Raw genomic sequence first — 25,507 nt, 5'->3', positions numbered from 1 at the left:
GTGACTTGCATGCAGAGACAAAGAAATGTATTATAATAGCCAGTGTAAAGAAATAGAAGAGAACAATAAAAAAGGAACAACAAGAGATCCTTTCCACAAGATCCAGGAAATCAAAAGGAAATTTAAACCACAGCTTGCAATGCTGAAAGATCAACATGGAAATACAGCATCTGATCAGGACAAAATAATGGAAAGATGGAAACAATACACTGGAGAACTATGCAGAAGAGATGGAAGGATAATAGATACTTTCGAAGAAAAATCTTTTGACAAAGAACCAGATATATTAGAAAATGAAGCAAAAGCTGCACTCAAAGCAATTGGGAGAAACAAAGCACCTGGCGTAGATGGGATATCAATAGAACCATTTCAAGCTACAGAAATTGAGTCCATCAAAATCTTAACAAGAATCTGTCAACAAAAATGGAAAATAAAACAATGGACCACAGACTGGAAACACTCAGTCTACATTCTAATTCCAAAAAAGGGATGCTAAAGAGTGCAGCAACTATAAAACTATTGTGTTAATTTCCCACACAAGCAAAGTGATGCTTAAAATTCTACAGCAAAGACTCTTACCAGATATGGAGCAAGAAATTCCAGATGTTCAGAAAAAGATTCAGAAAAAGAAGAGGCACTTAAGATAACATTGCAAATTTACGAGAGCTAATGGAACATACCAGAGAATTTCAAAGAAAATCAGCCTATGTTTTATGTATTACAGCAAGGCTTTTGACTGTGTGAATCATGAAAAGCTATGGAGCGTGTTAAGAGAAATGAGGGTGCCACAACATCTGACTGTTTTGATACACATCTGTACTTTTGACAAGAAGCTCTTGTTAGGACAGAATATGGAATTGGAAAGGGTATCAGATAAGGATGCATATTATCCCCCTATCTGTTCAGCCTCCATACGGAGCATATCGTAAGGAAAGATGGATTAGATTTAGAAAGTGGAATGAAAATTGGTGGAAGGAACATTAACAACTTGAGATATGCAGATGTTACTAACAGAAACTATATTACTAGCAGAAAATAGTGAAGACCTGAAATGACTACTGATGAAGGTTAAAGGAGAAAGTGTCAAAACAGAACTGCTGAACATCAAAAAGACAAAAGTAATGACTACCGAGGAATTACACAATTTTAAAGTTGACAATGAGGAAATTGAAATTGTTCAAGATTTTCTATTCCTTGGCTCAATCATCAACCAACAGGGAGACTGCAATGAAGAAATCAGTAGAAGAATGAGACTTGGGAGAGCAGCTGTGAGGGAACTAGAAAAGATCCTTAAAGATAAGGGTGTCTCTCTAGGGAGCAAGATCAAGATAATCCATACTATGGTATTCCCCATAACTATGTACGGATGTGAAAGTTGGACAATGTAGAAAGTGGACAGGAGGAAAATTAATTCATTTGAAATGTGGTGCTGGAGGAGAGTTTTACAGTTACCATGGATGACCAAAAAGACAAATAAGCGGGTTCTAGAATCACATCAAGCCTGAATTCTCCCTGAAAGCGAAAATGGCAAAATTGAGGCTATCGTACTTTGGTCACATCATGAGAAGACTAGACTCACTGGGAAAGACAATAATGCTAGGAAAAGTGGAAGGCAGTAGGAAAAGAGGAAGACCTAAAACAAGATGGGTTGACTCAATAAAGAAAGCCACATCCTCCAGTTTGCAAGAACTAAGCAAGTCTGTTAATGATATGATGTTTTGGAAATCTTTCATTCAGAGGGTCACCACAGGTCAAAGGTGACTTGACTGCACATAACACACACAAGCAACAGACTTAAAAGAATATAACACTGCACTTAGTACTGCACTGTATGCTTACAGATGGGTCGCATTTTGGGAATTATTGGTGTGCTGGATGTACATACAGAAAAAAATGGCAGCTGAACCTAGATGGGAGGGAAAACAGCAAAATGACACCCTTCAGCTTGCCATTCAGCAAGGGTTCCCAACCTCCAGGTGGTGGCTGGAGATCTCCTAGAATTACAACTGATCTCAGATGACAGAGATCAGTTCCCCTGGAGAAAATGACTGCCTTGAAAGGTGGACTCTATGGCATTATATCAGCTGAGGTTTCTCCCCTTCCTGCCCTCAGTAGGCTCCACTCCCAAATTTTCCAAGAATTTTCCAACCTAGAGTTGGGAGTCTTATATTCAGCCCACTAATGAACTCCAGTTCAGCAGATGAATGATTGTTATGCTAGATAATGCAAAGTGCAGAGGGTTGGAAGGTGATAAAAGGATGCATTTGATTGGACTGACCTAGGTCACCAGAGGAGCATGTAATAGGGTTCCTGCATTGTGCAGGGGATTGGATTAGATGACCCTAGAGGTCCCTTCCAACCATATGATTCTATGAATAGGGTTGCCAGATGCATACCTGGAACCCCATGGGGGGAAAGGTATTGCTGAAATATCAACATCACTTTTGGCTAAAACATGGAAGTGATGCCATCAACGCTCAAGGATTTTGCCAGTCTCTAGAGATTGGTGAAATTCTACGGCATTGATGGTGACATTTCTGGGATTTATCCCCAAGTGACACTGATGCATCAGCAACATCTTTCCCTTCTCAGCAGTGTCCAGGAGGCAGTAACGGCAGATCAGCTATAGTGAGTGAGTTGGCAACCGTACTGTGTAACCTTTCAATCTTCATGGAACTGGTGGTTGTCAGGTCCTGGACTACAGAAGCCTGGATGGAAACATAGAACTGGAAGGGATCCTAAGGGACATCTAATCCAACCCCCTGCACAACACAGGAAATTCACAGCTACCCCTTCCCACCCACCCCTGCACCTCCCTCAGTGACCCCTGCTGTATCTCCAGAGGAAAGCAAGAAACCTCCAGGATCCCTGGCCAATCTGACCTGGAGGAAAATTCTTTCCTGACCCTAAAGTGGCAAAAGGCATTACCCTAGGCATAAAAGCAAGGGCCGCAAGAGCCAAGCGCTGATTCATCCCTTCATGCATTCCCTCTCTTGATCTGTGTACATTCATATTAAGTCAGAGAATCATCTAGCCTCTTCTTAAATACCTTCAAGGAAGGAGATCCCACTACGAGGCTGTTCCACTGAGGAAGCGCTCTGTCAGGAAGTTCTTCCTAATGTTTATCTGAAAACTCTTTTGCTTTAATTTTAACCCATTGTTTCTGGTCCAACCTATTGGGGCAACAGAAAACAACTCAGCTCCATCCTCTATGTGACAGCTAATCAAATACTTGAAGATGTTATCATATCCTGTCTCAGTCACCTTTTCTTCAGGCTAAACATACCTAGCTCCTTAAACCTTTCCTCATAAGACTTGGTCTCCAGACCCCTCAACATCTCTGTTGCCCTTCTTCGGACATGTTCCAGCTTGTCAACATCCTCCTTAAACTGTGGTGCCCAAAACTGTACACAGTACTACAAATGAGGTCTAATCAGAGCAAAATAAAGAGATACCATCACCTCATGTGATCTGGAAACTTTACTTCTATTGATACAGCCTAATATTGCATTTGCTTTTTTGGCTACAGCATCACATTGCTGACTGATATTCAGCACGTGATCTACTAAGACTCATATATCCTTTTGATTTTTCCTAACTAAATGCAGAACTTTACATTTATCTGTGTTGAAATTCATTTGTTAGTTTTAGACCAGTTTTCCAGCTTGTTAAGATCACCTTGAACTTTGCTTCTGTCTTCTACTGTGTTTGCAACCCCTCCCAATATAATATCATCTGCAAATGTCATGAGTGTCCCCTCTGTTCCTTCATCCAAGTCATTTATAAAGAGGTTGAACACTACAGGGCCCAGGACAGATCCCTGAGACACTTCACTTGTCCCTCCACTCCAAGAAGATGAGGAACCATTTACAAGCAGTCTTTGGATACTCTCTCTCTCAACCAGTTATAAATCCATCTATCAGTAATAGGATCCAAACCACTCGTTATCAACTTGTCAACCAGAATATCATGTAGAACCCTATCAAAAACCTTAGTGAAATCAAGATAAACTATGTCCACAGCATTCCCCTGATCCACCAAAATGAGATCTTATCTAAAAAAAGGAGACAAGGTTATTATGACATGCCTTGTTCTTGAGGAACCCATGCTGGCTTATAGTAATCACAGCTGTCTTTGCTAATGCTCACGGACTGACTATTTGATGATTTATTCCAGGACCTTTCCAGGTATGAATGTCAAGCTGACAGGTCGATAATTACCTGGCTCCTCCTTTTTCCCCTTCTTGAAGATGGGGACAACATTTGCCCACATCCAATCTTCTGGCACCTTGCCTGTACTCCAAGAATTCTCAAAGATGATGGACAGAGCCTTCCACAATTACATCAGCAAGTTCCTTTAGTACCCTAGGGTGCAATTCATCTGGTCCCGAAGACTTGACTTTAAAGAAGCTAAGTGTTCATATACTACCCCAACATCTATCCTAGGCTGCAATTCCATTTCTTCTTCATGTGTTCCCTTTTTGCCAGGGTGAGCACAATTCCCCTTGCAAGTGAAGAATGGAGCAAAGTAGGAATTGAGCAGTTCTGCCCTCTCTTTATCGTTTGTTAAAATCTCACCTACCTCTCCCTGCAGTGGGCTAACACCTTCCCTTGGCCTCAGAAGGAGAAGGATGGAGTTCTATTCTTCCACCTTCTCTCTCTTAGCTCTACTCCCTTCTGAGCTGAGAGAGCCGGAGCTGACGTGTCCTCCTTGATCTCCTCCCTTGGCCTTTTAAATGCCTTAGCCATGCCTGGGTCTTGCCAGCCTCCGATTACCCAGAAACACTATGCAGGCATGGCCAAAGCCGTGAGGGAGTGAGGCAGCCTATAGCAACCTGTCCACTGCCCCTCCCTTTTCTCACCTTGAAAGTGTAGTCACTGGACAGGTGGTTGTTAAAAGGCCAGGTGTCAAGGCCCAGCAGGCTAGCATGTGGTCCTTTAATGGCTGCATCTGCATACCCTCTGGGATGGTGGATGCCATGTTTGGTGTTGAGGAGGAGGGGGGTCAATTGTCATCACTGCCAACTCCCACCAGTGATCAGGCAGAAACCCTGCAAATGCAGCCTAGAAAATGATGCATGCATGATGGAGATACTCTGGATGAAGAAGACAGCAGATGAAATGACAGGTGAGCACCTTTGGGTCTCTGCCTTGGGGGATTTCAGTAATAGTTTATTTTTATTATACTGAAAATTGCTGATAGTTTTGAATGGAATGCCGCCGCCACCGCTGCTGCTGCTGCTGGAAACACTGACAAAACATGCCTCTGGCAGGAAAAGAAGTGAGATGCAGTTGTCTGAAACTGATGTGGAAGAACTCATTGCTGGAAATCTGAGCTTCTGTCTGGATCCAGGGCACATTGTTCTTCACCCATACTGGAACAAATATTTCAGATTACTACAGATTGCCATCAAATCTTTTAGAACCTAGGCAACCTGACACGGTGGGGTTTTAAGAGGCTGATTTTTTTAAACACAGTTTTTATAGCATGCCCCAAAACTGGCTGGGTTTTTAATTCTGAGCTTTAATTGATAACTGTTCATGTTTTGTGTTGTATTTTGTTAGCCACCTCAGTCAAGTTTCCCGGAGAAGCAGCAAAAAAAAATCCAGATAAATAAATTATAGTCCTGAGCTGCATCCACACATGGTTGGATATTAGGCTATCATTGCTCTATAACAATAACTCTCAACTAGATTTTCTTGAGCAGACAAGTAGATCCAGTTGCAAATGATCACGGTATTGCAAGGATTATGAAATCGCCAAGCATATATGGGTGCAGCCCTGGTCCACAAAGCAAGAATAACTTCAGATTCATTATTATTGTGAATCTGCATATTTCCATGATGAAGAGGAATGGGCCGGTGTGAGAGACAGCATGACATAGTAGTTAGAGAGTCAGCCTAGAATCTGGGAGCTGCATGTTCAAATCCCCCACTCTCTTGTTAGGTGACCTTGAGCCACTCTCACACGCTTGGCCGAACCTACTTCACAGGGTGGTTGTGAGGACACAATGGAGGAGAGAAGGGTGTTAAGCCACTTTGGGTCTCTGTTGGGGATAAAGGTGGGGTTAAAATGAAGAAAGTAAATAAATTTTGGATATTGGAGCCTTCCCTTGTATGTGTTATATGCCATCAAGTCACTTCTGACTGATGGTGATCCTATTAATTAACAACCTTCAAAACACCCTATCATTGACAGCCTTGTTCGCTTGCAAACGGGAGGCCGTGGCTTCCTTTATGGAGCCAAGCCACCTCATTTGGGGGATTCCTCTTTTCCTATAGTCCTCATTTCCCTAGCATTACAGGTAGAATATTCACTCACAGGCCCTGTCTAAGAAGCCAATTTAACTTCTGTACCGAGAGGTGAAATGTTGTACAACTGAAGATTGCAAGAGGGGGAGAATTATGAGATCTCGCCCAGGAATGGAAAACCAGGGGGAAGAATGTAGCACCTAGGGGTGATCTAACGAATCTTAGCCCTTCAGTTCTGGAGGAGAACAAGGAGCAGCAGGAGAAAATCACCGGAGCTCCCTGAACAAGCAGAGTACAGAAAACAAAAGGACCAAACAGCAACGAGGACACTGAACATCATTACACATCAATCTCGGGAACCATCTATCTAAATGACGTTGTGGCTGACGTTGGTCAGTCTTTTGGAGGAAACGAGTGAGACCAGCAGGGAGATGATGCGTTTGGGCACCCAGTTCCTCCATCAGATTCAGATGGAGGTTGCATTGATGAGCATGGAGTGAGTGGTTCTTAAGGACTGTCCTCATCCTGGCATGACCAAAACTCATTTCCACTTTGGATGGTACCAAAACTCTTGAGAAGCATGGAGGTCTTGGCTCAGTTGAAACGCTTGATGTCAACTGCCCTCTACTTCTCCCTTCTGAATCTGGTGGGAGCTTTGGTAAGTCCCTTTTTAGTTTGTGTTCCTTCTCCCAGTTCTCAGTCTCTATGCTGCTGTTACAACTTTATTGTGAATGCAATAACAATAATAACTGTGCTTATATACTGCTCTTCTAGTGCCTCACCCAGACCAGTGAACAAGTTAGTGTTATTATTATCCCCACAATACAGCTGAGGAGCTGGGGCTGAGAGGAATGGCTGACCCAAGGCCACCTACTGATCTCATGGCAGTAGTGGGATTCAAACCACTAGAGTGCTGATTCAGAGCTGAACCACTTAACCACTGTGCTACAACAATGGTGCTGGAAACATTTCCTGTAAAAGGCACCTCCCAAACAAATGAACCTGTGCAAGAGCTTAGCTGTATTGTAGTGTGAATCCCATCCATTTTAGTGTGGGTTATACAATAGGTACTCCTGTACTCTTGAGGAAGTCCATTTAGTTTTGAAGGAACTTGTACATTCTGCATGATCGATGCTCATTGTCCTATACCAGAGAATCAGTTCCCTGTTCTTGAATCTCATGATCGAGCAGTGACAAACAAGACAAATTAAACCATTTCTGTCTCCCAGCTGAGTTTCTTTCTCTTTCTCCAAAACATCTGGACTGGCACAGAAAGTGCTGGAATGTTGGATAACATAACAGTACTGGAAAACACAATTAAGTTTCTTGGTTATTCGGCAAGCCTGTTTTTCTTTCCAGAAAAGAGAATGATTCATATATTTTGAGGAAGGGGTAGTGGTGGTGGTTTGAATGGAAATCTTTCCTTATTGATGTGGTTCTGGGATTATTCCTGCAACACAAAAACCCATGGGAGACTTTCAGTTATACTTGGTCAACTATATAATAAAAATATTTTGATTGAGCTGTGTGAGTGGGAGCTAGAATGAATACAGCAATCTGCTTACTCTTCACAATTCTATCGAAACAGATTTTTCTTCCCTCTATGAAATATGCACACAGACAATCAATCCTGAGTCGGTGTTTTCTGTTTGCAGTCTTCTGGCACAGGGATTGTAAGGCATTTATGGACCTCTCAGTCTGGAACGGCTTTTCCAATCATTTCAGCTGAGGAAACAGAAACATGGGCAGCTCCATTTGTGTACCTAGATTTTCCTCCTCTCTTCAAATGAATGGGGAATCTGACAAGCCGACTATGCTTCCCCCCCCCAATAAGGGTGCAAAGCGGTTTACCACATCATTCTCCTCTTCTACGTTTTATCCTCATATACAATCCTGTGAGGTAGGTTAGGTGGCCAGTGAGCTTCCATAGTAAAGTGGGAATTTAAACTTGGGTCTCCTAAATCCAGGTCTGACACTCTAACCAGTACGTCACACTGGTCTTTTGGGAACAATAGATCAGGGCCACTGTGCATGTTTTCTATTAGATGAGGTTTTGCCATTTGATGAAAGCTTTCTTTTCTAACATACGGGAAATATAAAACAGCAGAACTGAGATTCTGATCACAGTTTTCACAACTGTTAATTTTTTTAAAAGTAGGTAAAGCACGCTCCTCAGACATGAAGAATACCATCAAGTCAGAGTGATGCAGAAATGTGCAGTAAAAAGATGAATGCAAAAGATGAAGGGAAGTGGATGGGAATATACTCCATCTGAGGGACTTGAATCTAAACTAGACTTTGAGGGGTGTATTGGTTCTTGTTCCTCGTAGTTCACTTTGCTTGCCTTCTATTGCTTGCTCACCTTGGTACAAGGATGTCAAAAGCTGAGCAATACAAAAGGGGGCTTGTTCTTCTCCGGGTGGTCTCTAGTGCAATGGCTCTGCAACTCAAATTCAGAGAAGTGGTAGGATAATGACAGGAGTAACAAGCTGGTGTCAGAATCCTGAAGGTTGGCAGAGAACCGTTGCAATATATCACAGGAGAGCCTTTGGCACTTCTTTTCAGCCCAGGGGCTGAAATGGATGTCTTTTCAGGCATCATAGCTCTAACTTCTGCCAACCTTCAATAGCCATGACAGTTTGTTTATATTATGAGCCAGTGTGGTAGAGTGTCAGGCTAGGATTTCCACGATATAGGGGTATGGGGACATTGAGTTGGACCAGGATCTGGGAGACCCCAGTTCAATTCCCCATTCTACCTTGGAAGCTTGCTGGGTAACCTTGGACCAGTCTCACACTCTCAGCCTAACCTCCTTCTCCGGTTTGTTGTGAGGATGAAGTGGAGGAAAAAAGAATGATGTAAGCAGCTTTGGGCCCCTACTGGGGAGAAAGGCAAGGTATAAAGAAAGTAAATAATAAATGAATGTTTGAGTCAATCGGGCTTCATAGCAATATAAAAGCCTGAAATAGGCATTCAAAGATTAGCAATGGAGTCCTAAGCAGTCGGTGGACTTGGAAGGGTATAGCTGTGCTGCTTGGGGTTGCATGTTAGTCCCAAGCAACACTCTCTTTACCATTTCAGTATCAGCCTGCCTCCCAGAATTTGGCCCAGATAGAAATGTATCACGGTACTCTTAGGCTGTCTTCTGGCTCAGACCCTCTACCCTGGCTGTCAGAATTTTGTGCAGAGGCTTAGTCAAGAAATTAAGGCACATGGTGACAATTGTGTTTCATCAGCAGGATGATTTCCTTTCTGTGATGCTGAAAGAGGAAGACAGTGTGAATTTAGAAACTTCAGCTGTCTGGGGCCTCATATTTCCATCACGCTTGCATATTCTGTGTGCTAGTGCAACATTTTTAAAAGAAATTTCCAGATATAAAACTAGCTGTGAAAATGACTCTTATTCTGACAAACACATTTTGATTAAAAAATAGCTAAGAGTCTTGTGACACCAGAAAGACTAATAAGATTTTCTTCTAGTAGATGTTTTGTGGACACTTCATCAGATGCATGTCATAGGTCTTTCTTAGGCAGACATTTATATATGAGGTTATGCATTTAAACAGCAGGGTTAAAGGGCATACAATGTGGGAAATACAAGGTGAGATGAAATTCTGTAAAATGCAAACGTAATAATGAAAAGTACAGAGACCATTCACAATAGCAGTAAAAAGGGATAACACAATTTCCTTGTTTTGCTAAGCCAGTTAATACCTGTAACAAAAGCGGAATCTCCTAGTCCTTGGAAGATGTTAGCAAACTTCTTGATGAATTTTAATTCAACACAGTTTCCTTTTTACTTAACAATGGTGACTTTTAGGTCAGCAAGATTCACCATGCAATTTTAAAAACTATTTTCAGGTCCTGCACATTTGAATCTCATGAGGACCTCCTTGTCCAATGGTTTGCACAATGGAGTATGAGATTTTGAGATATGAAGGCTCTGTGTTATCATAATCGACCATTTTGTTTAACTATAGTCTTACTGTATTTTCTTCTCCTGATTAATAGTGCCAACTGCTGGTGAATGTTTGCATTACCACCACTCAGAGCTTGTCTATTTCAAACCTCTGCTGAATGAATTTTGTTATTCTACTGTTCCTTGCTAGTTTTTACTTTTAAAAAGTTCAGTTTATAAATGGATTAAGGCGGCATTCATATAAGACCTACAAAACACATTCTCTCTGGCTTTGGCTTTCTAAGAAATATTTGTAAATGGCCGTGGCTGGTCTGGGAAACCCTATCAAAAGACACAACAATAGGAACCCTTAATTAAAAAAAATTGGCTGTCTTATCCCTGATTATATCACCCTTTTTACATCTGGGGCTTCAACAAGTCATGTTCTTTTCCCCTCCAGCTCTGGCCACAGTGATGGAAATTTCATTATTGAGAGAACTTTATCAGTCTTCTCAAAACATTCTGTGCAGATTGGCCATTTAATTGCAGCTGTCCGTGTCTGGACCTGTTTCCATTGTCTCTCAATGTCCTGTTTTATCTCTTATAGCTGTCACATTTCCTGACAATTCTTGCAAGGGAAATGAGCCTGTCTCTAGGAGATGCTAAGCAATCTCACAGCCCCTGGACATTGTTTATGAGCATCTGATGCCACCAAGTGAACTTATATACCTGGATCAACCATTAAGTGTCTCTTGCTGGGTTATCGTTTCATATCAATTTCCACTCCAATGACTTGGACATATTTCTGTTTAATGTTTTGCTACACGGATGTGCAGGGCAGGATCCAGGTTTTGTGGGGCACTGGGCAGAAAGCGCTCAGGGTTCCCCCTTTCCCCATTATTAAGCTCCTCTTTTTCTCTCCCACCCACGTGCCCCCACCTGTCTGTGTATCCTTCCTTTGTCCACTTGCAAGCTCTCCCTCTACCTGTAGTCACAGCTGCCCACACTGCCTGCCTGCCCTTTCCCCAATAGTGCTGAGTGGTGTGGGTGTAGCTAGGAGTGCCACTGCCATGGCCACCAGGAATGCTGATGCTTTGTCCATCATCTACATGCCCTTCTCTTGCTGCGCTTGGCAGCATATGCAGCTGAGAGCAGAGGTGACAAAGCAATCACAAGCAGACAGTAGAAGGGTGTGAGTTAGGGTTGTCAGGTCCCTATACTATCTTGGCAGGAGGGGAGGACCCGATACTTCCCGGGAAGACGACCTTCACACGAACACTCCTGGTGCCAATGTAATGACATCACTTCCTGAAGTCATGTCATCATGCCAGCAGCAGGAGTGCTCATGTACTTCACACGGGGCCAATTCAGACTGCTTGGGACCAAAATTGCCCCCCTACGAAATGCAGGAGCACTCTGCAGCCAGCGCTATGACATCACTTCAGGAAGTGACATTGTTGCACCACACTGGGACTTCACCCCCTACGGACTTGCTGAGGTTGCCTGCTGGTAGGGGGTGATCTCCGGGTGGTTTGCCACCTCCCCCTGATCGCCAATGATCAATGGCAACAGGGCAAACTGCTAAGAGTTTGCCTGTTACTGGTGGGCAACTGGGAACCCTAATGTGAGTGCAGAAATCAAAGGAGATGTGTGAATATGAAGTTAGCAGTAGTAGACTCCACCAGAAGCAGTTGCCCCATCTTGCCATATGCTGATGCCAGACATGCTGATTTCTTTATAAATACAACAAAATGATGTGGTATATATCACTGTACAAATACGCAGTTCTACAAAATTCTGCATAATCTGTGATCGACTAAGTTAGAGTCACTCTCCATATGTGGTAGACAATAAAGCTTTTGTTTTGTATCTTGCCTGGGACTGTCAAAAAAGTATGGATTATCAAGTTACTTGCAGAACACAATGCATGGCCCAAGGACTGTGGGGCGTGAGAAGCTGTGCAGGCCTAATATACTTATTTCAGCACTGGAGTTATATTAAGCCTAAGGAACTCAGCTGGTTATTTCCATAATCATTCTCACAGAGTAGTGGTTAGAGTATCAGAATAGGATCTGGGAGACCCGGGTTCAAATCCTGACTCTGTCACGGAAGTTTGCTGGGTGACCTTGAGCCAGCCACACACTTTCAGCCTAACCTACCTCACTGGGTTGTTGTGAAAGTAAAATAAAGGGAAGGAGAACCATGTATGTCATGCTGAGCTCTGTGGAGGAAGGCAGGATAAAAATGTACTAAATAAATTCATAATTTCAAATAAAATATACTAGTGGATTGCAACCCCTCTCTTGGTCCTGAATACAATAGTAATTTTAAAACAACAGTTATTTACCTGGATTGAATGATCCACTGATGGCCATTAGATCTCTTGATTTCCATTTCTGTTTTAGTGACATTCTTGCTTCTCTTAAATAAACAGAAAAATCATTATTTTCCATTTCAGTTTCTTTCACATATCCCAGCACTACAACTAGTGCATTCTTATTTATTTAGATACTTATATCCCTAATTTCTCCCTAGAGCTGCTTACCACATCATTCTCTCTTCTCCAATTGTATCTTGAAAACAGTACGGGCAAGTCATTGGAGCTCACAGACAGTCCCCTCCAGTCCCTGCTTCCTCCTCCCCTGAGCTTGATCCTCTCTCTTTCTTTTCTGGCAGGTGGACACAGATGATGTGCTGACAAAAGAAGAACAGATTTATTTGCTAGAGGAAGCGAAATCAAAATGTCACAGGCAGATAAATGCCCAGCAGGGGAGAGTGAAAGGTATCTGGTCTCCCTATGTTTCTAGCACTTGGATTAGAACAAGGATTTTTTTTAAATGTAAAAGATCTATTTTGCTGTGAAATATTTACACATAAGAACACCATAGAACAGAGGAAAAAACGGACCTAATTAAACATTTTCCCTGCTGAAGGCACAAAATGGTACTGGATCATCAGGGATAACCATTTGCATTCCTTGCTATGTTTGTAATCCCTAAAGTATGGGCTACATTTTTAAAAAGTCGTTAAATTGTTATCATCCCACCGCTTTCAAGTTTTGCAGAGATATAGCAAAATTACCAGCTTGCCAAGGAGAACCATCCTGCCCAGGGGACTCAGGCACAGGGAAGCACAGGGAGTAGGGTTGCCAGCCTCCAGGTAGTGGCTGGAGATCTCCCGGAATTACAATGGGTCTCCAGGCCACAGAGATCAGTTCACCTGTAAAGAACGGCTACTTTGGGGGGTGGACTCTATGGAATTATGCCATGCCAAGGTTCTGTATGGTATTTCCTGCCACCCACTTATCTTCAAGATGATATAGCAGAATATTCAAACTTACCCCTCACTATCCTGTCTACACATTTGTTTTAGTTTATATCCCATTTTGTTTTAGTTTATATCCCAAGTTTCCTGGCAATCAGGACTTTTTTTCTGGGAAAAGAGGTTGTGGAACTCAGTGGATTGCCCTCAGAGAAAATGGTCACATGGCTGGTGGCCCCGCCCCCTGATCTCCAGACAGAGGGGAGTTGAGATTGCCCTCCGCGCCATCTAAATTCCCCTCTGTCTGGAGATCAGGCGGGGCAGGGGGCACGAGCTATGTGATCATTTTCAAGAGGTTCCGGAACTCCATTCCACTGCGTTCCAGCTGAAAAAAAGCCCTGCTGGCAATCATCTTCCAAAGTGACTTTCATCAATAAAGAGAGATGGGCTTACAGTCTGAAGATGCATAATAGAAAGACAATGGAGAGGAAATCTAAAGGAGAGAGATTGATGTACTATTGGGCCAGCAGGTGTTCCTCTGCTGGCAGTCATGCTTGAATGGGAGACTGTGTCTATGGGCATACCACTCTCCACAGGCACTTGCAGGATTTCCTGATAGTGTGGAGAGAGCCCTATGTGCATAAGATCTACACAGATGTTACAATGAATGCACATAGGTGTGTGTGTGGGGGGGGTAGAGCTTGCTGCCATGATTCTGCTCCTCCCCTATGTGTATTCATTAACCCATCCATAGAGTATCTGCAAAAGGCTCTTGAAAAAAAGGCCAAACCCCTCCACATCTGGTAATAGCAGGGCTTTTTTCCCCCAGCAGGAACGCGGTGGAACAGAGTTCCGGCACCTCTTGAAAATGGTCACATGGTCGGTGGCCCCGCCCCCTGATCTCCAGGCAGAGGGGAGTTTAGATTGCCCTCCGCGCCGCTGGAGTGGCGCGGAGGGCAATCTAAACTCCCCTCTGTCTGGAGATCAGGGGGCGGGGCCACCGACCATGTGACCATTTTCACCTAGAGCGATTTAAACTTTTAAAAACTCCCCCCTTGTTCCAGCTGACCCAAAGTGATGTCATTGTGCAGTCCTGAGTTCCACTATTGAGTTCCACCACCTCTTTTCCCAGAAAAAAGCCTGGGTAATAGTAACTGCTTACTCATAGAACACAAGAGGGAAACCATATAAGGGATGGAATGTGTTAAAACACCAGGAGACTCAAATGTCTGAACACCTCTTTAAGTCTCCATTTCATCGACAATGGATATCTTTCCCTGATCAACACCCTGCTGTGCAAAGTACTGACTCTTGTCCCTTCCTTGTTAGATGGTAATTGCTTGCCTGAATGGGACGGAATTATTTGCTGGCCAGAAAGCTTCCCAAACGAACTGGTGGCGGCCCCATGTCCAGACTACGTCTATGACTTCAACCACAATGGTATGTAGGCTCTCTCAACCATCACTGCATACTTCTGATAACTGGGGGGTTTATTTGAGGGCAGGAACTTGACCAATCAGGTTTTCACCTCATGGTTTTGGGATGGTGACGGAATTGCCAGGTGCTTCCTGGGAATATCTCATATTCTAGAATATGGTGATCCAATAAGATGGTTTGGGCTTCTTGCACTCCTAACTAACACGGAAAAAAACATCAAGAGGTGATTTCTGAGCCTCATGTATCTAAAGCATGCCATGGTCTTGTCTGATCTGATAACAGTAGTGGTTGGTGGGCTCCATCCTTGGTTCCAGTTTTGCTGCAGAGCAGCATGGTGGAAAAGACAATGACCTCTCTTCCCATATTTGACAAAGGACTTCGGAGTTTCATGTTAGCTGAACATGCTGCTTACGTTCAGCGGCAGTGAGCGAGTAAACTGCTTCTAATGCATATTCTCTAACAGCTCCCCCCCCTCCCACCATTCTTATGCACATTCAAATGCCACACTGTGGCTTCTAGCCGACAATTTGGAAGAGGAAAGATGTTCATAGAAGGCAGAAGAGTAGGAGCTGGACTCAAGAAGCAGGTTGAGATTAATCTCAACAAGGAAGCAGGGAGAGGAAAAAGGTACAAAATTTCCTGGGCTCAGGTTGCTCTGGGGGGTCTGAGATTTTCATCTGTGAAATCTTTCAAAGTATGCCATTTCTCAACCCCTCTATACTGGCAGAGGAGTTGTGGCTGGACCTGAAGGACCTCAGGTTAGGCCCTAAGAAGGCCATCTGATATTGGGACCTTGAGAGGGAAGACAGACAGGCATTCTAAATTGAGGATAATTAGGTGTGGAGCTATGTTGGTCTGCAGTAGAACAGCAGTATTTTAGTCCAGTGGCACCTTAGAGACCAACAAGATTTCCAGAGTGTAAGCTTTCAAGAGTCAGAGCTCCCTTCTTCAGACACCAAGAAGAAAAGCGTTCTGACTCTTGAAAGCTTATACTCTGAAAAACTTGGTCTCCAAGGTGCCACTGGACGAAAATACTGCATTCCAAATTGTAGCTGAACTGGTTTCGACGAATCTTTGCTGCATTCCAAGGCTTTCGTACCCAGGGTAGAACTATTCGGGATGTGTTTTGTTCTCCATGAGTGATTCCGCACACGTTGGATAATGCACTTCCAATCCTCTTTATAGATAATTTGGAACGGATTTTTTTGTGTGCGGAACAAAAAAATCCACCTCAAACGATTGATAAAGTGCATTGAAAGTGCATTATCCAACGTGTGCAGAATCAGCCCATGTTTTCTTGAATAAAGGTATGTATGTTCAAACTGCTTTCATCATGCTTAGAGGGTCTGTTTATCTTTACTTATCATTTGATGCCAAGAAATCTTAGAGTTCCTGTTCTTTAACAGAACTATCATTTCCAAAAGTTCCTTGGTTAGGAACAATGACAATTTAAAAGGTTTTACCTTTCTGACATGTAGACAAATGGGTCACGGGGGCCATGTTGGCTTGTTGGGAAGTGAAGGTGACAATTTCTTAAAAGAGGGTTACAGTCCAGTCATGGAAGTCTCAAGCTCTGTCCTGGAAGCTACTCCTAATCCCATTGTGTGAGGACTGACTGTGGGTCAAAACAGATGAGAAACTGGGAGATCCATGATTAGATCCTCAGTATTTTTAAAATAGAAGCTGTAAAGGGCCCCAGTCTAGACTGGGTACATGGGGAGGGAAGAAAGGCCATTTGTCAAGTACATTTTTGTCATTTATCAAGTAATTTTTAAAATCCCACCAGTCTCTTCAAGGGGCTCAGAGTGGCATGCATGATGATTTCCCCTTCTTTGCTTTATCTTTACAATAACACCATGAGATTTTTTTTTAAAGTATAGCATTTATTTATGACTGATTTATATGATTAGTGACTGATTTAACTGTGTATTAAACACAGTTAAGCACAGCAGTGGTAAAGCAAGGGACAGTAGAACTCAGTTGGGCTGTAAGAGAATGCACCAAAAGCTGATGCGCTATATTGCACTGCTAGGAAGGAATACAGTGGAGCAACCTGTCAAACTGCGGCGGACAGATCAATGAACAGTCGAATAATCTATAGAAAAACTGGCTCCCCATTCACAACTAGCAAACAGGACTTGAACCAATCTGGCAGGTTTTCAACCGTCCTCAATTATTGACCAAAGAAAACAACTCAGCACTCACACAAAAGTACTTGTTCATTTGATACTCATATATTCCAGAGCTGTGGCCATTAGCATTTGGGGAAAAAACCTGATTTGTTCTTTCTGGCAACTTCCCCTTGTCTAGTTTTGCTTGCTGAACTCTGCATGCCCCTTATTTCAGGTCATGCCTACAGATACTGTGATGCCAATGGGAACTGGCAGTTGGTACCCAACATGAACAAGACATGGGCCAATTACACAGAATGTGCCATATTCTTTGCACCGGAACAACAGAAGAAAGAGAAGGTTGAATTCTTTACTATAATGAATGGAGAAAAGGGAACGGACATGGGTGGGTGGGATGATCAGAAAACACAGAGGCGTGTAGGTTTTGAAGAGAAGGAGTCATTATTCAGTGGTAAACCATGTGCTTTGCAACCCAAAGGTCCCGGGTTCTATCCCTAGCATGTGAAAGATCTTGGGTACTCACTGCCTGAGATCTTGAGATCCAGTCACAACTAGTTGGACTGAAGTTCTGACTAAGATGTGGTAAAACAGGCGTCCTCCAAGTTTTCAGACCTTTGCCATAGCGAACAAACTCATTTAACAGCTAGACATCAGAAGGGAGTTGAACTTAAACACATTTTGCCTGTCACTGTTTCTGAGCATAAATCAAACTCCTGGGAATGAAGCCTGCCTTTAAAAGTTTTTTTAAAAACACACAGCTGTGTTAGAGCTGCACCTCAAAACAAGCCTGAAGCCACCATCACTGTAGTAGGATGCCGCCATTGCGATAAGAACTCTCTTTGTCCCTCCCTCCCTCCAATATTTTACAATTGGCTATGGCAGCCATTTTGCAGTGGCAACCAATACCCTCTCCCAACATTCATAAAGTGCTTGTAAAGCGCTAAGAAAAGAAGCCACAGCTGAAATAAAAAAGGTTTCACCCGGAGAATAAAAGACATGGTGAGTTACAAATGTGTAGAAATTGATGACTCTAAGGAATTCAGTGCAACAGGAGGTGATAGGCAGCCTCTTGTGGCGCACTCAGGAGGTAGGCAAGTCACATTTTGTACCAGCTTCAGACGCTATACTGTCTTCAGAAACTGTCCAATGAAGAGGCTATTGCAGCAGTCCAAATGTGAGGTTACTATAGCACATATTCCTGAGGAACATCAGGGTGGAGAATTCCTAGGACATGGCTACCAGTTAGGCAGTTTATGAGCCTGCAAGGAGATTCTGGAGTTTCCTTTTTGGGAGGTTTTCATTCAGTTGAGGTATAGGATAAAAAACTGACAGTAGCTGTTAGTAGACAAGTCTTGAAGAGACTTTCAATGCAGGAATTTGTTTCTCTTTCCCCCCCATCTAGGAAGTGTTTGATCGCCTGCACATCATCTATACTGTTGGCTACTCCATCTCCCTTACCTCCCTTGTGGTTGCCATGTTCATCCTTTGCTATTTCAAGTAAGGAGGAAAAAAACATACTATATTCAAATTCTGATACATCCCTCCATATCCAGAGAGAACCCTTCCACAACTACCTGGCAAGGGATTATTTTTGCAAAAGGAGAAGTGACTGGGGCTCCAAATTCACATGGAGGTCACATTGTCTGCAGTGGAAGTTCCACCACCAAATCCCAGATACATGGGGCCTAGTTGCAACATACTTAATGACAAGGAAAATCACTCTGTACATGCTTCATGGAACTCTTGTCTTTCAAATAATGATGCAGGCCTGAATTTGTAGCACAGAAAAGACCTTGGCTGCCATTAGGTTCGCATGAGGGTAGAGACTATCAGTAAGTCCTTTAAAAAACTTTGTTTGTACTGCAGATGGGTTCAGGGGGTAATTTAAGTCCAGCAAGACACTCAGAGATAGGCTGCTGTATGGTCATTGCAGAGATGGAAGTGACATATATATCTTATACTGGTACTGTCTCTCTCTCTCTGGGACTTGGATCAGAAGATGGGAGGCAACACCTTGGCCACTTTCTTACTGGTACTCTTTAAAATCCCGTACCTGCTTTCTTTTCCCCATGGTCATTATGCCCCTTTCTCCTGCATGGGTAATGGGTGTCTTTAGGCGACTCCACTGCACTCGGAACTACATCCATCTCCACCTTTTCGCTTCTTTCATCTGCCGGGCAACGAGCATCTTTGTGAAGGATGTGGTGCTCTATTCCAGCACCTTACTGGAGGGACCAGGAAAAGCACATACTGGGGACTGGAATGCAGAGGAGCTAAGTTCTTGGGGACCTAAGAAAACCCAGCTGGTAAGTCCCAGTGTGCACATCACACTTCCATTAACCCAGCATCTAATTTCTATCATTAAGATAGGTTTGGCTTTAAATCTTCACAGGAAATATGCCTCCATTTTTTTTCTTAGATAGCAATATGAATTTGTTGCATCCTGACAACCTTCCCACTGCAGCCAACTGTGTTTCCCAAAATGCTGCTTGTGGGGTTCAGGGGATCCCTAAGAACAAAATGATTTATGCTATGGCTGTTCTGCAGTGGGAGGAAAGAACAGATACAAATTCTCCCCTGCTGACAGACTTCCTCTTCTGCCTCCAGAAAATGACCATTATGACATCAGAACAATCAGGTTCAATATGGTTTACTTCACAACATTTTAATATATCAGCATTCTAGTTTTTTAAGAGTGTGGGGGGATCCTTCAGGAACAGAGCTGGGTGATCTCTGGGACCTGGTTTTATCTGCCTGTTCATACATTTCAGGTCCAGTTCATTAAGCAGCTAATTGTAATTCAAGAAAGGAAGAATGGGTTGGGATCAGTATACTAGATGAAGTTTTCATCAATATTCCCATACTAGCTGGTTGGGAGCATATAAAAGGAACTAGATACTGAAAGCCAGTGTGGTGCAATGGTTAAGGATCCGAGAGACCCAAGTTAAGTCTCCATGCTGATACAGAAGTTACTGGGTGATTTTGGGCCACTCAGTTTCCTTCAGCCTAGTCTACTTCACAGTGATGTTGTATGGATAAAATGAGCACAGGAGAATTATATGCCCTATTCCTATTAGAAAAGAGTGGAAGAAAAATGCTCTAGATAGATAGCCTTGTCTTGCTCTATTCTTTCAGGCAGGCTGCAAGGTGGCTGTAACTATATTCCTTTATTTTCTGGCTACCAACCACTACTGGATCTTGGTCGAAGGTCTCTACCTGCATAGCTTGATCTTCATGGCTTTCCTCTCAAACAAAAGTTACTTGTGGGCTCTCACACTCATTGGCTGGGGTAAGCACAGTCCGGTTCACATTCTACTTTCTGCTTCAGCAATAATCTGCTTGGGGATCCTCAGCCAGGGTTATAAACTTTTACCTCAGAGGCACTGAAGGACAGACTCCATATTTGTATTTGAAATGGCCTTGCCACAACAGTTAGCATTACTTCTCTCATACCTACCTATAGCTCTTCCAGTATGGGGGATGAAGGTAACAGTATAGAATAAGAAGTCATTCTATGCTACTGGCTTCATATTTTCTCCTAGTCCCTTTAAGATCTCACTGAAAACTCAGGTATCTTTCTGCTTTCCTCTCTCATTTCTCCCTTGAGGGGTGCCTGGTGTCTTCGTGTCAATATGGGCCAGTGTAAGAGCATCTTTAGCAGATACACAGTACGTACTCTTCACTTCAAAGTATTTTGGCAAATTTGGAACAAGTCTGTCAATTGGCAGGATCAGTCAATGCAAAACATGTAAGCCCACTGCTTAGCTAGTAGCCATTTCCACCTTGAGACAAATGTTTACAGTTCTAAAAAGACCCCCATGTGATGATGGATGCATAATAAGAACACCTTTTTATTCTGGATTAAAGAATATCCTTCTCCCACTGCACCCTCAATAATGGTTTATCACCATAGCAGATGTTCCATTTTTCATTGAGGTTGACCATAAAATCTGCACAAAAAAGTCTAACAGTGCTGCCCTAAGCAGAGCTACAGTATTTTAAGCTAGGTTTGCCAACTCAAGGTTGGGAAATTCCTGGAGATTTGGGTGTGGTGCCTGGGGAGGCTGGACTTTGGGGAGGGGAGAGACTTCAGTGGGGCATAATGCCATAGAGTCTGCCCTCCAAAACAACAGTTTTCTTCAGGGGAACTGTCTGTGGTCTGTCCATCAGCTGCAATTCCAAGAGATCTTCAGGCCCCACCAGGAAGTTAGCAACCTTATTTTAAGCCTACCAAAATCAATGGTTTGACTCTGCTGCACTAACACCTAGAGAAAAATTCTAGTGTTACAACCTAAAGCATGAAGGCTGAATTAGTGTAGTCACTGCATCAAGAAGTTACTGTTTCAAATCTTGTTTTGAACTCACTAAGTGGCCTTAGATAAGGCATTCATCTTGGACTATGGTTCCCCCACCTTCCAATATTGGAAAAACAACATGTGAAACATCTCAAACTCTCTAAAATGCTAAACTTCCTTACGGCTTGTACAGTTCAACTATTCCCAAACTCAGAATTACAAAGTTGGCTAACCCTAGCCTTCAATTGCTAACAAAGTAGCCTAAACTCTGGGCTCTGTTGAGAATCATTAAAGGCACAGGGCACAGTGAAATCGAGTCTCGAAGTCAAGCGTAGGACAGTATGCGGTCGTAGCATTTTCTGTTTACTGCAGATTCTCTTCATTAGGTGCTGGGACCTCAGCGCTGGAAACATGAAATGGATCTATCAAACTCCGATCTTAGCCGCAATCATGGTGAGGAGTGCAAAAAAGTGAGCTAGGAGAGGAAGGAAAAATGCCCCCAAATGCCCCTGGCTAGGGAGATTGCCAACAGGCATCTACAGCAGCCACTCCCCCAAGTGCTCAAATTTGCCTTTCTTTGCTGCTGGCAATATACAGAATTTTGCAGAAACTCCAATTTGACAAGAGATCAAGGCAAGTCAGGAAAAAAAAGAGGGACAATCCTGCTCTAGCTTCCTAGCGCAGCTGTACTAAGTAAACGTAAACCCTACTAAGCCCGCTGATTTGAAAAATCTTAAAGGAAGGGCAAAAACCGTGCTATTTTTTTTGTTGCTGATAGGTCAATTTTTTCCTCTTCCTGAACATTGTGAGAGTCCTTGCATCCAAACTGTGGGAAACAAATACAGGAAAATTAGATCCACGTCAACAGTACAGGTATGTGGGTCTAAACATTTGCAGCTGCCATCTCTAGAGCTTCAGAAAAGGTGATGTCTCCTCATGTTAAGTGCTCTTTGTGTTTTATAAGCCAGATGAGCTGGAATAGAAATATTTTAAACAAATAAGGTCCCTCTCTTCTGGTTTTCCCTTTGACTGTATTTTCTTTTTCTTACAAGTCTGTCATTATCATCACCCCACGGTACAAACTCCCGGCAAGTTTCTAGTCATCACCCACTATGACTCTCTTACTTTTCCTTGTGTTGTAGCTAAGAAACTGCTACGAGGTAGCATCATACCTTTTTTCCCCCTTTCAGGAAGCTCCTGAAATCCACTCTGGTCTTGATGCCCCTCTTTGGTGTCCATTATGTGGTGTTTATGGCCATACCTTACACAGACGTCTCCAGCATCCTTTGGCAGATCCAAATGCATTATGAGATGCTCTTCAATTCTTTACAGGTGATTCCTTGTGAGAGATTCAGCTTTGAGCTACTTCTGCTACTCCTGTTCATCAATGACTTTCTCTCATCTCTCCTGGCAGGGTTTCTTTGTGGCATTTATTTACTGCTTTTGCAATGGTGAGGTAAGTTAAGATTTCACTCTTCTGAGGGAATGTGCATGTATGGTTTCTGCAGCACCATACAGAGCTTCATTTCCTTCTGCATATGGTTACACGTATGTGTGCTTGTATAATTATATTGTGATCTTCATCTTTTGAGACATGGTGAGCCATCTTGTTCCATGTTCTCTCTCTGGGAAATGGATATAGATATTTTGCTGCAATATTTTAATGTTTAAAATGGAAGATATTCCCAGAAACCACATCCTTTGCGGTAGCTTTTTCTCCTCCTAATCTGATTTAAATGGGATGCTGGTTGTAGTTATGCAACAGTAAGCGATGCACCCCATCAGAGCTGCCAAGTCAGTTTAGGCCTCCAAAGATTCCCTTCTGCCCTCTTTTCCAACCCAAACATTGTATGGAAAAGAAACATTTACCTCACTTCACAGGTTCTCAGGTATCCAGAACTCCCAAAATTCTGTCCTCTTTTTTATCCCGTGGCCCTTCTCATTATTTACTTCACATCCTATATTTGAACACACTTGAATAGGAAACAAGCACAGGAGGCAAGGATTCCTCACCTCTAGCTCAAATTCGGTCCTGTTTATTTCACTTTATGCTGGCAGATTTTCCTCATGCAACCTCACCTTTTCTTATGAAGCAAGGAAAGCCGCTGGGAACAGTTCAGGGTACAGATAAAATCCTACCACAGGAATCTCAATTTACACTTGCTTTGAATTTTAGGATCACTTTTTAGTGAGAACAAAGCTAGAAGGAAGAGTCCAAAAGGAACATGGACATAGGGAATGGGCCACTGGTTTGTGAGCTGTTTTGACCAGTCTCCAAACCAACAATGGGCAACTTTGTCCAATAAAACAAGCAACACCTTTAGTATCTGAGGTGCCACTTAACTCCTATTTCGTTTTGAAAACATGGCAACACCTCTGGAATTATCACCATTTGTGGTCCAAGTTGTGATACACTTGATGGTCTATCTCCATCCTCAGGTACAAACAGAAATTAAAAAAGCCCGTTTCCGGAGAAACCTGGTATTAGACATCAAACAGAAAACCCGAGTGACCAGCACAGGGGGGAGTTACTATTATGGGGGGCTTGTGTCCCATGTCACCAACAGTGTGAGTCTAAGCATGGCTGGCTGGGGGACAGTCTCAGCAGCAGCAGTAGCCTTGCCTTTGGGGGCCAAGAACTGGCTTCTACACTTCACCCCTGCTGCCGCTGCGCTGGACTACATGCTTGGTTCACCGACACTGCCCAGATCTTCCAGCCAAGAGATTGTACAGAAGGCCTTTGAGGAGAACCTGAAGGATTTAAGGACATCCCTCGAACTAGAAGGAAGCCACTCCTGTATCAAGAAAGAATTGGAGACCATTCTGTAAAAGAGCATAGAAAATTATCAGCTAGACTAAGACCAGGTCTCAAAGGCAATAGTTGAGAGATTCAATTAATTAACTGATGCTTTACATAGGGAAGAAATCTGAATTCTTAGACCTAGAATTAAGAGCATTCTGTTTTAAAGGCTATTTTGGCTGTCATATTATTGTAATGAGAAATAAATTGTTCAAGATGTTTCCTTCTGACAATGACTAGTAGCTTTCGTTGATTCAATATAAAGTTCACTCACAGTTCAAAAGGGGGGGTTAGATTGATAAGATTCACATTTAATGTAATTATCTGCTCCTTTTAATTGAACAACTAAAATTGTTAGCTGGTAGTTCTGATTTCTGTTATATTGCAGAATGGAAATATTGCACCTTGTTTAGAAACACTAAAACACACAAGGAAAAATATCAACTTTTCTTACAAAGGAAATCACGCATGATATTAACTGTAAGGGATACTTAACAGGCTGGTCATCACACCTAGATAGAAACATTCTAGAACAGCGTACAGTCTAAACTTCTGGTAACAATTGCAAGCTGTTTTTCATTATTATGCTCTATGGACAAAGAATTACAGCATTCGAGAACTTGGTATCTCTATGAAACATGTTGGAAATTAAATTAAACTAGGTTTCCATTCTTAGACTGGGTGTTCCAATATACGTAATAAAGGGTGTGATTATAGGGTTTTCTTTTCTCCCCTATTTAATGGTCACCCCTCTCCATTCTTCCAACTGTATGAACACTTTATCTTCTTCCCCAGTGGCAAACCATACTTCTTATATACTGTATTTGAAGTTTACCTGTGTTTGGAATCTTTTATGAAAACCGGATGCACTTGCACACTTGTTTGACAGCACCAGATGGATTTTGCCATCTTCTGGAGGTCTTTCTAAAAGACAGAATTCTGAATCCAAAATAAACTGTGGCAATGGCCCTCTCAGTGACAAGAATTAGACCAGATGTCCACTCTGCCTGTAATCTGAGCAGCAGACAAGAGGCATTATGTCTAAAACTACAGGCAGAGTAGACCAGTTCAATACTGGACAAAATATGGTTTTCACTAAAATAGTTATGGAATCCCTTTAATGCTGAAAATGACACTGAGACCAATTTGTATTTCCAAATGCCCAGCTGCAACAGAATAGTGTGAAGTCAGACATGTGCTTAAATTTCCATCGGCCTGTTTTCTCCCTGAAAATCCCCTCTGTTGAGATTCCAGGCCCATGTTGCAAATGAGGTTATGGAGCCCCAGATGGAGGGAGAGTGCCTAAGAAATAAGTGTTGTTAAATAGCGCTTCCTGGCAGCAGGAGCTAGAAATTTGGAAATGCAAATTGGTCGACACATAATCTGGCATATATTTTAAGGGAAAATGTGGCTGTTTTCTCTGAAGGACAGCA

General features: G+C 42.7%; 1 protein-coding gene across 1 annotated transcript; it reads left to right on the top strand.

Moving 5' to 3' along the window:
• The first annotated feature begins 6,831 nt into the window (after positions 1–6,831).
• Positions 6,832–24,103, top strand: LOC129340317 (parathyroid hormone/parathyroid hormone-related peptide receptor-like). Its single transcript, XM_054995040.1, has 13 exons — positions 6,832–6,909; positions 12,826–12,931; positions 14,740–14,850; positions 17,194–17,318; positions 18,382–18,476; positions 19,096–19,285; positions 20,115–20,268; positions 20,587–20,647; positions 21,661–21,727; positions 22,053–22,147; positions 22,465–22,606; positions 22,689–22,730; positions 23,714–24,103. Exons 1-13 carry the CDS (start codon positions 6,832–6,834, stop codon positions 24,101–24,103), a joined length of 1,656 nt encoding a protein of 551 aa, XP_054851015.1.
• Positions 24,104–25,507: the final 1,404 nt, after the last annotated feature.

Source organism: Eublepharis macularius, chromosome 12 (assembly GCF_028583425.1).
Source record: "Eublepharis macularius isolate TG4126 chromosome 12, MPM_Emac_v1.0, whole genome shotgun sequence".
Taxonomy (NCBI): Eukaryota; Metazoa; Chordata; class Lepidosauria; order Squamata; family Eublepharidae; genus Eublepharis; species Eublepharis macularius.
This window is presented reverse-complemented; position numbering and strand designations above follow the sequence as displayed.